This window comes from Prionailurus bengalensis, chromosome B4, assembly GCF_016509475.1.
Source record: "Prionailurus bengalensis isolate Pbe53 chromosome B4, Fcat_Pben_1.1_paternal_pri, whole genome shotgun sequence".
NCBI lineage: Eukaryota > Metazoa > Chordata > Mammalia > Carnivora > Felidae > Prionailurus > Prionailurus bengalensis.
The window spans coordinates 134082473-134096869 of NC_057358.1; the positions used below are offsets into that span (position 1 = coordinate 134082473).

The following is a 14397-nucleotide window of genomic DNA, read 5'->3' on the forward strand; positions in this document are numbered from 1 at the left end:
AAATAAATTATGGAACACTTACATGATAAAATATTTTATATTAAAAAAAAAAAACAATGCTGTTTGAAGTCTTTTTTAATGACATGATATAGTGGATATTTGATGTTTTGGGCCACACAGCATCATTTCCTTTTTCTAAGGGCAGCCTGATTTTCTTGACCTCTTCCCACTGTGTACAATCTTGGTAGGATGGTAAATCTAGATGCCCACCCTCCACTACACCTGCTGAAGAGCCCCTGAAGGTTCCTTTTGCCGGACCCTTCCTTTCCCCACCTGTTACAGTCAAGGACTCGGCACATGATCTTGAGCACAACTAACTGGGGTTCTCCCATGACTTTAAATTCTTGAGAATTCTGTAGAGGGACAAAATCTACTGATTCCAGTGGTAGCGCCCAACACTCTCCAGGGATTGCTTCAGAAATCTTTTCGGAAAATGACGGTTCTCTCCTACTTCAAGTCTTCAGCCTGCCCACTGATCCTGGGAGCTCCTAAAAAGCCTGCCAATAAACTTCTTCTTTTTTTTTTTTGTTAAAATACTCAAAGTCTGTTTCTCCAGTTTGCAACCAGAGAACCTTCATACATATGGGGATGTGCTTTATATTCTGAAATAAACATACCAAAAAACCCAGGATATGCAACTCTGTAATACCAGTTATATAAACAAAAAAAAAATCTATTTGTAAATGCTTATTTGTATATAAACACAGAGAAAACAAAATGAGGAAAACTTGAAGAAACAGAATTCGAAATTCCCCGCATGCTGATTTACACAAGGACCTTTGAACACGTTTTTTGTTCTAAAAGTCTCTTATCACCCTCCTATTTCATTTTGCCTAGGAAACTCCCACTCTTCCTTCAAGACTGGGCCTGAATACATCAAGTTTGGGGGCTTCCCATCACCTTCACAAATGCAGCCCACCACTTCTCCCCTAGTACTACCACCAGGGGCCGTGTAGTACCTCTACTATACACTTAAGAAGAGCTTCTTGAGGACAGGGACTCTTTCACTGACCTTTATATTTAGAAGGTCTTTTACAGCAAACCAAAAAGTTCCTCTACTTGGTTTCTACTTCTAAAAGGTAGGAATTGAGTCTATACGGTAAAACGTCCAGTGTAATATTAAGTGTTGAGCCACAGAGTTGGGCAGTTGGACCTAATTTTATCTTCTGATACCAACTGGAGAAAAATGTTTGGAATAAGCCTTCTTACACAGTTCTAAAGATAGGTGTGCCTGGGCTCTGAGTTACAAAGCAATAAAAGGTAAAGTGGAAGGAGAAACGAGGAGGGCTCTTTTATATTTCTGTATGATCTGAATTTTTTAGTAGCCAGCATTTACTCAATGAAATGTGATTCTTTTAACACGTAAATTACACAGGGCGCCTGGGTGGCTCAATCAGTTTAAGGTTCAGGTCATGATCTCACGGTTGGTGAGTTCGAGCCCCACATCGGGCTCTGTGCTGGTGGCTCAGAGCCTGGAGCCTGCTTCAGATTCTGTGTGTATGTCTCTCCCTGCTCCTCCCCTGTTTGCTCTCTATCTCTCAAAAAAAAAAAAACAAAAAAACAAAAAAAAAAAACAAAAACGAATAAATGTTAAAAAAAAATTTTTAACATAAATTATGCAATTAAAAAATAAAATTAAAATTAACTACAGGGAAAAAAGAGGTGTCCTAATTAATTACTAGCATTTCAATTACAAAGTCTGTTTCAGTGTCTGAACCTCATTTAGGCAATTCTAACCAATTTCATTCTTCAAATTGGTAGGTGAAGAGTAGGTTAATAAGATTTCCCTTAATTACAAATCCACATTTCTACAAATCAAATCTATTTTTAAAAACTAATCTAATGAGGGGCGCCTGGGTGGCGCAGTCGGTTAAGCGTCCGACTTCAGCCAGGTCACGATCTAGCGGTCCGTGAGTTCGCGCCCCGCGTCGGGCTCTGGGCTGATGGCTCAGAGCCTGGAGCCTGTTTCCGATTCTGTGTCTCCCTCTCTCTCTGACCCTCCCCCGTTCATGCTCTGTCTCTCTCTGTCCCAAAAATAAAATAAAAACGTTGAAAAAGAAAAAATTAAAAAAAAAAACTAATCTAATGAGAAGCAAAAAGATAAAATTATGAATCTAATTATACTCACTATTTTGAGAAATGTTTATGAGGCCACTAATTGTATCATATAATAGTCATCAATTAGAGCTACAGCATCCTCCTGAAATAGTAAAAGTCTTTTTTTTTTAAAGTAGGCTCCACTCCCAGTATGAGGCTCAAACCCACGACCCTAAGATCAAGACCTGAGATCAAGAGTCGGATGCTCAACCAACTGAGCCACCCAGGCGCCCCAACAATTCTAATTTTCAAATACTCGAGATTATCTGCAATCACCCCAAAGTGTGCCACAAAACACTCAAAATCATTAATTTATTTTAATTTTTAAAATGTGTGTGTGTGTGTGTATGCAGAACGTCATACTTGATGAGAGAATGTAGAACTTGGAAGTGAATAAACATGAAACATGTCAACTCAAAAAGGTTGTAAATCAACATCTTAAGCAACAATCCAACAATCCTTTGGGGGAGAAGAAGCAACTACTGTAGGCAGCCTTGCCTGGAGTTTTAGGCAAGTCACACAGCTATGAGAGGCAGAGCCAGGATTCCAACCCAGGCGGCCTGGCTCAAGTCAGGCACATCAACACTTAAGTGTTCTTACCATTATGCTAAGCGGACTTTCCTTGGTCATCTCAAAGCTTTGGTTGAACACTATGCTCAGGACATTTAATTAAACACAAGCCACCATAGTACTATAGCACTAAACAGAATGCCATTTTTTTTTTTTTTATCAACTGTAGCGACATTTTTGTGGTGACATTTTTTTCCCTTTAGTAGCAACCAGAAGAAACTAGCACTTGCATTACATGTTTAATCTTAACACAAAGATTTGAAAAAAAAAAAGAAAGCAAAAGTTTGAGAACACCCTTAAGCATGACAGTTCAAAAAAATAACAAAACACAATCCAACTTCCCAGATATGTGCTAGGAACATTACTACTCTAAGGGAAAGCAAGAGAAAAAAATTATTCTTAAAAAGTATTAGATAATCTAATGGGAGTTTACATTAATGGGAGAAAGAAAAACCCTAGCAAACTCAGGGTGCATAATTTCAAGCAGAACTGTAACAACAGAGGGGTGTCTGGGTGGCTCAGTTGGTTAAGCATCCGAGTTCAGCTCATGTCATGATCGCACGGTCTGTGAGTTCGAACCCCGCGTCGGGCTCTGTGCTGACAGCTCAGAGCCTGGAGCCTGCTTCTGATTCTGTGTCTCCCTCTCTCTCTGACCCTCCCCCGTTCATGCTCTGTCTCTCTCTGTCTCAAAAATAAATAAAACATTAAAAAAAAATTTTAAAAAAAGAACTGTAACAAGAGAAAAATAGGCAACAAGGAGACAAAAAACCAGAAATGTCTTTGTAGGTTATATGGAGATATATCACCTCTACCTACAGTCACTCTCTATAGTAAGGCTCAGAGAACTATGGCCCTCCGGCCAAATCCAATCACTGCTTTGTTCTATAAACAGAATTTTACTGGAACTCAGCACCACTCATTCATCTACTTATTATTGTCAATGGCTGCTTTCACACTATCATGGCAGTGTTGAGTACCTGTACCAGAGACTGTACACAAAATCTAAAATATTTACCATCTGCCTTCTTACAGAGAAAATTCGCCAACCCTTATTTTCTTTTATAGCACTTAACACTATCAAATTATTTTATTTATTTTGTTGACTCAATTATTGTCTGACTCCCCCACTGGAATGCAATCTTCGTGAAGAAAAAAACTTTGTTCTCCACTATATTTCTACCACCTAGAACAGTACATAACACACAGAAAGCACTCAGTGAAAGTGCTGAGTGAATGGCGTTCACTGAGAGAAAGAAAGGAAAACAAAACTTCCACATCTTCCCATTTTCCCTCAGATGCTCTCCAACTATTCACTCCACTATCTACCAAAATGTGTCTTGTCAATTAACCACTGGATTTATCATATTGATGAGCAAGTTAATAAGTCCAATGGTTAATTCTTACCCCTCATCTTATTTGACCCAGTTGATCTATACCCCTTTCTCCATGTGACTTTCAGAACACGCATTCTCTTAGTTTTACTCCTACCCGACAGGCCCTTCCTTAGTCTCCTTTGCTGGTGCTACCTTACTTCCTCAATCTCTTAATGCTGGCATGCTCACAACTTTCTCAGTTGGCACTTATCTAGCCTCATGATGATTCTTATGCATTTCAAACAGAATCCAAAGTCCCAAACCAATCTTTCTCCCAGAAACTGTTCAGTTATAGTGAAGAGGTTGTAATAGAGGTACTATAGTTATATTACATCTCAGGAAATGTAAATGCTTCCAGTGGCTCAAGCCAAAAGCTCTTGGGAGCCAACCAACCCTCATTCTCTTATACCCGATATCCAATCCACCACCAAACCCTGGTGGCTCTATCTTATAAATATATTCCAGGTGAATGATCACTGCTAACCACCTCCACTGCTGCTGTCCTGGTCCAAGCCACCATCATCTGGTGCCTGGAACGATGTCACAGCCCCCCGACAATTTCCCTGTGTCCCACCTTTACTCCCTTACAGTCTACTCTCAACAGAGCACCCAGGGTGATCATGTTTAAAATGTAAATCATCAAGTTGCCGGGGGCTCAAAGCCTCCAATAACTAGTTAGCTCTCTTTCCCAGTCAGTGTTAAAGTCTCACACAGTTTGGTCCCCTGAAGCCTATGCCCCTTTGTTCCCTCCACCCCAGACACATAAGGCTTCCCTGACCATCCTAGAGCACGTCAAGCAAGCTTCCATTTCAGCACCTTTGCACTGGCTGAAAGGCTCTTCTGGTTTAATTAAATGAAACAGGCACTTCCATGAAGTATTGTGTCAACTAACTCAAAAAAAACAAGTCTGGAGCGCCTGGATGGCTCAGTCGGTTGAGCGTCTGACTTCCGTTTGGGTCATGATCTTACGGTTGGGGACTTCAAACCCCACACTGGGCTCTGTGCTGACAGCTCAGAGCCTGGACCCTGCTCTGGATTCTATGTCTCCCTCTCTCTCTCTCTGCCCTTCCCCGCTCGTGTTCTGTCTTTCTCTCTCAAAAGTAAATACATTAAAAAAAAAAAGTCTGTGAGGTAGGTATCGATACCCTTACTTTAGAGATTAGGAAAGTGAAGTTTACAAGTCACCCATCTAACGAATGATGGAGCTGGGGTTCAATCCTGATTAGTGTGCACAGAAAAGTGAGCTCTCAGCAAAGTTTTGCACGCTAAAAGGAGAGGACGCTGATATTCCTCTGAAGTCACAGTGATTCCAACTGCTAAAGGTGCATGTTGATAGCAAGAAAAGGATCTGAGAAAGGGAAGCCAGAGGGAAAAGAGGACAACCCGCTGAGTAAGTTACCCAAGCCAGGAGTGGAATGTTTCAAGGAAAAGGGAGTGGTGTCAAATAGAACTGAGACATCCAAAAACCCAAGAACCACGCACATTCTCATAGTAAACCACACCTGGACGGCAACCCTAATCTTGATTTAAAAAAAAAATGTATCATCTGCCTGTATTGGCCAAAGATATCCTACTTCTCTGCCGCAAGGGTGTGAAAACAGACTACAGGTAAGCATGTGATTAAGCAACACAGCTTCACACCTACGTTTTCCTCCAGTCCAAGGAAACAAAGTTTATGTGTGTGCGGTGGCCTTTAAGGGAAATGGTTGGCCTTTAAACTTCAGAAGGCAAAGAAAACAGCGGTTATTTTCTTCCAAGCTCCCTGTGGGTATGTGGGACAATCGCTGTCTATATCCCAGATATTTTCGAAGAGACCAAAACGGCAGCCAGGGGCGGAGGGTGTGCTGGCCCTCACCCCAAACTGTTCCAGCATCTTCTCGCCTATGTCTCATTGCTCTCCGTCCCACAGTCACCACTGCAGATATCAACCCACCCTCTCCCTCTCATCCCCATCCCCCAGCCACATCCTGGGACTGGCCCCAGAGAAGCCCCACACCCCGCAGTGGCCCGGGCGTGAAGACCCCGCCTCACCACGGCTCCGGCCACAGCGTGGACAAGGCTTTCGTAGGACAGCACTGAGGCCATTGCTGCGGCTCCCCGCAGACCTAGCAACACTTCTCCCTCAGGCGCCGCAGCTAGCCGAGAGAGGAAAGAAGCGCCGGAGACCGGGATGCGAGCGCCACAAGCTCCACCTCCTCAGGCCCGCCTCCTCCGGAACAACCCCTTCCGGGTCTTAGCGAGCACGCTGTCTCCCCGCCGGAAGCCACTGGGCTGGAAGAGGGGAAAGGGAGGCCTGGGGACGCCCCCTGGCTCTGATTGGCTCTCGGGGCCTGCATGGGCGGGGCAGAGAAGCGCTGGCCCAATCAAGCGGAGCAGCAGGACAGGCAGAAAGCTGGTAGCCACGCCCTGGGTCTGATGGAAGTGCCCTCACGTTCCCGGGACCTGACTGGCTGTTCTTCAACCTGGGGACTTAGGGAGGCCTAGATGGGCACCTTCCCTCCGTTAAGACAGGCCGGAATCAGGCAAGATGGGGACTCAAATCTTCCTGCTTACCTGCGAGTTAACTCGTATTTTCTATCGACAGTATTTTTTTTTTTTAATTTTTTTTTTCAACGTTTATTTATTTTTGGGACAGAGAGAGACAGAGCATGAACGGGGGAGGGGCAGAGAGAGAGGGAGACACAGCAACGGAAACAGGCTCCAGGCTCCGAGCCATCAGCCCAGAGCCTGACGCGGGGCTCGAACTCCCGGACCGCGAGATCGTGACCTGGCTGAAGTCGGACGCTTAACCGACTGCGCCACCCAGGCGCCCCTCGACAGTATTTTTAAAGTCACATTTTGTCCAAAAGGAAATACTGATTGGGCAAGGTTCTGCACTCTGAAAAACCCTGGGGTGTTGGGAAAACAAAACGGAGCTGGAGATAAAGTGATTAGATGCAGGTGGGATCATACTCGTTAGCAACTAAAGTCATTTCACCCTTTTGGTTTTCTCCTTTAAGTGACAGAATTAGTTAATACAACTCCACTGCAGTAAGGATTACAAAAGCTAATTTATGTAGACGTACTTCATAAAATACTGAAGAAATAACTACATGTTGTCAAGTGAAGAACCAAACTACATAGAACTACAGAAGCCACTTTCAATCTCTAACGTAGGTCATACTGTGAGACACGATGTCTCAGGACTCCAACTGAACTCTACTGGGATGTCATTCCCATGTGTCTCTTGTCAGTTTCAGTACCAGCAAGCTTACCCTTCTAATACCCACTATGAGAATTTTTTTAATGCTTATTTTTGAGAGAAAGAGCATTAGTGGGGTAGGGGCAGAGAGAGGGAGACACAGAATCTGAAACAGGCTCCAGGCTCTGAGATGTCAGCACAGAACCCTATGCAGAGCTCTTCCTCAGGAAACAAGAGATCATGACCTTAGCTGAATTCCCACCCAGGCGCCTCGATAATTGAGTGTTTACTACATGCCAGGCTCCATGCTTTATGCGTTATCGTATTTACTCCCTGGGAGAGGGCCCAAAGAACAATGTTTCTTTGGTCATGTTTTCACAAAATTTGCGTGGAATATTTTAACTGGTACTGGTTACGATCTTCCCTTCATTTAGGAAGGTGCTAGTGACCACAAGCTAAGTGAAAGGTGAATTTGGGACACAGGTGAATTCAGTGATATCTGTATGCATGGTTAAGTTACTGATAGATATTTGGTTGTAGAAATGGCTTCTAGAACACTCTCCCCACTCCCTAATATGACAACAGAAAGGCACAGGTCCAAAGGTCAAATGAGAATAGGCTGGTCCCTGCAGAATTTAAGCAGAAGACTGGGTTTTCACGGACTTACCAAATTGGAAGCTCTCGGTCAAGAATATACCAGACCACGTAGCATACATATTCACAAACATTTTATGAATACTTCTCCTTTATGTTGGTAAACACAACAGAATTCATCAGAACTCCCATTTGTAGGGCACCAACCCAGAGAAGGTAGCATATCAATCTGTGTATTTTTTTGCATCCCCAACGTTCAAAAATATTTTGATCAAGATAGCGTTATCTATCCTACTGAAAACACTACAAAATCGTTGTCATGAGTATACAGCCAAGAAGAAAAAAGTAGTAATTGCATAGTTATACCACATATTAAATCTCTGCAGTTGTGATTTTTGAGGTTTGCAATTTTTCTAATTCTAACCATTCACTTCTACACCTAATTTAGTATTCATAATGACGTATTTTCCTTAAAGAGGGCTTCCTGAATTACAGAACTATCAAGTCTCCCACTATACAAATAGTATACAAGAAATTCTGTGTTTTTACACCCATGCCATCAAATACAAAATGAGTAAAAGGAACCTATCCAGAAATTTCATGTATCATGCTTCTACACCAGCAGATTTATGATCCAGTTAGTTACACTGCAACCTGACAATGTTAGTGATCTGGGGGAGTACTTAAAGCCATTTTAATTATATACCAGATAACTAGCTTTTCAGAACTGTATACATGTCTAGTTCTATTTACCTCCTTGCTACTTTCACCTAAAGAGAATGTCAAAATTCTTATAGACAACTTTATAGAAAATTTTGAATTTACACTTCCACCAGCACTACACACAAAAGGTGTCACTGAATTGCCAAGAGACTTAAAACCTTCACCAATTTCACGTTTACTCTTTCAAAAGCTTAGTGGCTATTTTAGGATTTGTTGCCTATTTATCTCAGGGTATTTTCCTCCCTGAACTATGCAAATAGGTATGCTATATTGGTTGTAAATACTAAACTTTAAAATTACTGCATAATTTTTAAACCTTTTTTTTCTTGTCCTCATTCTTGGGCGTCACAAGCGTTCTAAGCCCTTCAAGCACGATGCTACATCCCTTACTATCCGGAGAAACCTGTTGGGTGTGCACATCAGTACACCCAGTCATGTACGATATTCCTTATTTAGCCAATCCTCCTCAAATTTCTTTCCAATTTTTTGAAGTAATGAACAATCCTGCAAGAAGCAACCTTCGCCAGAGGGCAGCAGGGCATAGAATTTAAGAGGAAGACCTTGGGGGCAAGGCAAGGAGGAGAACCTTTGAAGAACAAGACTAGTTAGAATATCAGCTTCACAAATCAGCAGGAGTGTTAACTTAGGCAATTTATTTTTTTTTTAATGTTTATTTTTGAGAGAGAGAGAGAGAGAGAGAGAGAGAGAGAGAGAGGGAGAGAGAGAGAATGAGCAGGGGAGGGGCAGAGAGAGGGAGGAGAATCCCAAGCAGGCTCTGCACCGTCAGAGTGGAGCCTGATACAAGTCTGAAACTTGAGTTTTGACATCTTGCTCTGAGCCAAAACCAAGAGTCGGACACTTAACTACGCCATTCACGGGCTCCAGCTTGGGCAACTTACTTTAAGTGCTTCAGTTTCCTCATCTATATAAAATGGGAATAAGAGCACTGACCGTTATGGTCATTACCAGAATGGGGTCAATGCTTTCAAACTGATTACAGAGCACCTGGCACAGAGTGTACCTGATACAAGTACTTACTTGGATGCTTTGTTAGGTATTAGCAAACCTCTAAAATGTTGTTTCTCCCTTATCCCAATTAGGCCGGCATATCCTAAGGTGGCAGCCTGCTAGCTGTTACCCCAGGTAACAACTTTTTCTTCTGTAGTTTTTTATTGGGTACATGACCACAAAGCAGTGGACTATTACTTTCTAGCTTTCCTTGCAGCTAAATATGGTCTCAAGACCAAAAAAAAAAAAAAAAAAAAAAAGACCAATGGAATATGAGAAGTCATTAAAATGTTAATTCTGTGTATCAGTCTCAGTATCTCAGTATGTGCTTCCCTGACGCCCTCTCCTGTTTCCTCAGGCTAGAAGATGATCATCAGAACAAACACTTTTGGACTCAGAAGCTGCCCTTTGGAGTATGGCAGAACAGCTTACCTCTGGACTGCTACCTGAAAGAAAAGCTCAGCTCTGTTTAACATCTAATTTTTCTTATGAAGTCGATGTAACAGCACTTTATGAACTAAAGCCTACTGTGTCCAGCAAATAACTTAAGGTGAGTGCTAAAGACATAAAATAAACAGAACATGTACTGGGGAAAAAAAGTGTTGGGGGGGGGGTCAATATCCAGTTTGAAACCATAGTTTATTTTTAATGTAGCTAGAAATCCATTAACTATATATTTTTAAGCAGAAAAAAAAAAACTACTTTACTTTTCCTTCTTATAGCATTGTTAGCACAAGAAAAAAACACTTCTGGTTTAGAAATGATACTGAGTTTCTATGAAAATGAATGTACTTTGTATTTGTGGAACTTAAAAGCACAGGACACATTTTTCTGAAGACCAATTTTACTTTTACCCATTTATGGTACTATTTGCAATGTTATAATGTATTTAAGTAATATATAATTAAGTAAATCAAACAAGGAACCCAAAAGGAACTGGTCTTCTTGAGTTATTCACAGCACACATTAGAAATTTTGAGAGAACACACATTAACAACAACAAAAAAACACTGGCAAGCTCAAACGCAAGTTTATATGCTGAGTATTTTTAAAGGGTTTAAAAAGCATGCTCAGTTAGCATACAGCCTTTTCTCACTTACATAACAGATGCATTACTATCTGTTTGTGTACAGCAAAGGATGAGAACCTGAATCAACTCACTTATGACTCCAGAAATGTGCTATTTCAGAAATGTATTCCATGAAATTTTTTTACTGGCTCCTACCACTGATTCTTCAAATAAGCAAAGTACAGAGGGTCTCATCCCTTGAAACTGTTTTTAAACACCAGCCACTTTAAATTGAAAGATAGGTAGAAACCTAGCAATTCCTGGTACAGTGCCTGGACTTAATTAATGTAAGAGTTGAATGTACAGCAGAAAATCTATCATTTCTTTATCCTTGAAGAGAGGGAGGGAGAAAAAGGAGAGGTGGGGATATGGTGCACTATTTAAGAGATGAATAGCAGTACAATGACCCATAATAATACCATTAACTCCACAATGAAGAACCATGGATCTCATCAATTTTATAATTCATGTTGGACCAAAAAGTTTAGTTCCCCTGTAGTGTACCAATGAAGTCAAACCTCATGCTTTCCAAAATATGAAGACAAATAATGTAAGATAAACTCCAATTGCAATAGGTATTTCCTAAGTAGAGAACTGAACACAAAGGGAATCCCTCCTTCCAACATCTTTTGATATAAGCTTTCACTGAAGTGAAAACCTAACACTTAAATATGAAATCTGTTGGCCAAGTAAGAAACTACAGCTGCTATGGATATTACCTTCCATAATCATTTATATGTATTACATATTAAATTAAACCCAGCATTACATATGCTTGCACAATTATGCTGTGAATGATATTAGTGATGGTGCCAGTGAAAAAGGACAATCTTTAGCCCAAAAAGAATAAGGGGATGGGGAGGCGAAAACAAGTAGAAAACACACAATGAGATGGGCCATTTTCTGACTAGGAAAGGTCATTCTAAACACAGAAATACAAAAAGAAAAGTATTCCCTTATTTCCCGTGTGGAAATAATACGAAACGTTTATTTTCTGTATCACACAAGAACACAGCTAAGTAATCCAACTCTACTGCAGCATTATAAAAATCATCCCTTCACCACAGTGTAAGATTTAAATGCATCTGCACAAGTGTGCATGCTGTATTAAAGGAGAAAGGTTGCTGCTGCCCTGCCAAGAACTTCCGGCCCCTATCCAGGTCCTACTGCAATACTGGTGGTCCCAATGGTTTTATTGAAATAAATCATGTTTAAAAAATAAAGCATTTAAAAAGACAAGTCAAAATGCCTCAGTAACCATATACCCAACTCAAACTTAATCTATTTAAATGTTATATTTGCCTCTCGCTAATAAGCCTTTATTTCAAACTGAGCAATAAATCTTCCATACTGAAGTATCTTCCTTGCCCAATTAATCCAAAGGAAAAAAACTGAAATGATTAGTAAAGAAAAATGTAGGGATTAACACACCCTTTTAATATGTTTTTAAATATTTTTAAGGTTTAAAAAGTATTTAAAGTTTGTAATTCCTAGTAGGAAAACATCATCTGAATGAAAACCCTAATGGCAAACCACTGAAAAATGTCTCAGTTGTATGTGGGGCAGAGGGGTAGGGATTATCTTCACAGCACCCCAGCTTTCTCCATGAGAAGGTCAGAGGTACACTGGTTTGTATTATTGCGACATCCAATAGGTGATCGAAGTTGCTTTTCCTTCAGCAAGGGCTTTATTTGTCAGAAAGGCATTATGCTTGACCTCCAAATTTGGCTGACAATTTACTGATGAGATTCATAACCTTTGGGTTACTCTGATATTTTGACATATTTGCTGGGTTCTGGGCCACATCCTGGAAGGCCACCATAACTTCTGGATCCTGAAAAAAAAAAGGTAATTTGTTTTTTTTAGTGTTTAAAGGAGTTCTGTGGCTTAACATTTATTATCCTGAATCTTATCTCTTTATTTCAACTTGACAATTTTGTCAGAGACAAGTTAAATGGAATTTTGGACAAGTCCCCGAAGTATAAATATTATTAATGTGCACTTCAAAGTCAAACACCAATTATATCACTTTAGATAATGAAAAAAAGCATACACAATTTTGATTAAAAGGACGACTAAATTAGGGGTGATTGGGTGGTTCAGTTAAGCATCTGATTCTTGACCTTGGCTCATGTCATATTCTCACAGTTTGTGGGATCGAGCCCCATGTCAAGCTGCGTGCTCTCCCTCTCTTTCTGTCCCTCTCCTGCTCGTGCGCTCTCTCTCTCTCTCTCACTCTCAAAATAAACTAAGGGTGCCTAGGTGGTTCAGTTGGTTAAGCGTCCGATTTCTGCTCAGGTCATGATCTTGCGGTTCATGAGTTTGAGCCCCACGTTGGACTCTGTGCTGACAGCTCAGAGCCTGGAGCCTGCTTCGGATTCTGTGTCTCCCTTGACCCCCCTCGTTCATGCTGTCTTTCTCTGTCTCAAAAATAAATATGTAAAAAAAAAAAAAAAATTTTTTTTTTTTAAAAAAAGGACAACTGAACTACTAAATTCTACTCATGAAACCAGTATTACATATAACACTATGTTAACTAACTAGAATTTAAATAAAAACTTGAAATATAAATAAATAAGTAAAGACATGTGGATATAATCAAGCTATTACAGACCAATAGTATTATAGAACCGTATTACAAACTATACTGCAAACTATTATTTTTAGTAACTTAAGCTACTCATTCTGAAACAAAAAATGAACAGAACTGTATAATGAGCTATTTGGTAATTCTGACAAGTAAAACATGTCTAACATAGTAACCTTTGTCTCTACTTAGAATTAATAAAAGAAATACCTTAGGGATACAAGGCCCAACTTTGTTCTTCCAAGTCTTACCTGCATGGCTGCGAGAACCTCTGGGTCACTAAGAATTTCATTGAGCCCAGGCATTCCCGCCATTCCAGGCATTCCCCCCGCCATTCCAGGCATGCCTCCAGGAAAATTACCAGGCATTCCCCCAGGAAAGCCACCTGCAAGAATAAATGAAGTAACTGCAAGACACCAGCCATATTCTTTCTCAAGTAGTGACAGCACACTATTTCCTTCCAATGAAAATCACACACACTCACAAGTGCATGCAAAAAGAACAAGGGGGCTACTAACCACAAAGTAGTCTTAACATTCTAACTGGATGCAAATGAGAATTTTACCTTCAAATTTTCTCCTAAAAAATAAGGCTGTAAATCAACTTTACTACATTTTGCATTTATTTTTTCCTAGTAATTAAAACTGTTAAAGAAACTAATCTTAGCTAAAAGAGAAACCTAATAGTCCCTGGAATTACAAATAAAGTCATCTCAGTCATCTTATTTTCTCTTTTTAATACTATGTGTTTCAATTCCAAGTTCTAATTTGTAAGACTTTAGTTATTTCTGTTTAAACTGTATTCCTGTAGAGCATTCTTTCAAGAACTACATGAAATGCTTGTTTTAAAAAGCTGTGGATTTCTATCTCCACCATAGACACATTCAAAATCTGTGAAAGTGAAAATCTGCATTTTTAACAAGCACTCCTGGTATTTCTTCTTTACACTGAGGACAATCAATACTCTAGCAAAAAGATTTCAATCTCCCAGTATATTTTTAGATTATAAACACAAATTATCTTCTACTCAGTTGTTCACTACATACACCTTTTATGTCTACTGGAGATATTATGAAATCACAATTATACCAACATAGACATCTATAAGGGAATACACTTTACATTAATGTATCTTACAGATCAAGGGTGACTACACATAAGCCATCATAAAGAAAAAACACAAAGAACGAAGTCAT

At 40.2% G+C, this 14397-nt stretch overlaps 2 protein-coding genes across 4 annotated transcripts in view; both read right to left on the minus strand.

The window, feature by feature from the left end:
- The window catches only part of SLC25A17 (solute carrier family 25 member 17), a 45151-nt gene extending 38843 nt beyond the window's left edge, over positions 1-6308 (minus strand). Inside the window, exon 1 of one of the 2 annotated variants that reach the window (XM_043562696.1) lies at positions 6072-6308. In XM_043562696.1, coding sequence (XP_043418631.1) covers positions 6072-6125 — 54 coding nt within the window. In that variant the 5' untranslated portion in view covers positions 6126-6308. The remainder of the gene's footprint in view (positions 1-6071) is intronic. The other variant, XM_043562697.1, reaches the window with a different exon arrangement.
- A 4252-nt stretch (positions 6309-10560) lies between these two features.
- ST13 (ST13 Hsp70 interacting protein) overlaps positions 10561-14397 on the minus strand; it is a 32393-nt gene continuing 28556 nt past the window's right edge. For both annotated transcript variants that reach the window (XM_043562700.1, XM_043562702.1), the window contains 2 exons: positions 13454-13587; positions 10561-12449 (listed from right to left, as the gene is read on the minus strand). In XM_043562700.1, coding sequence (XP_043418635.1) covers positions 12321-12449; positions 13454-13587 — 263 coding nt within the window. In that variant the 3' untranslated portion in view covers positions 10561-12320. The remainder of the gene's footprint in view (positions 12450-13453; positions 13588-14397) is intronic.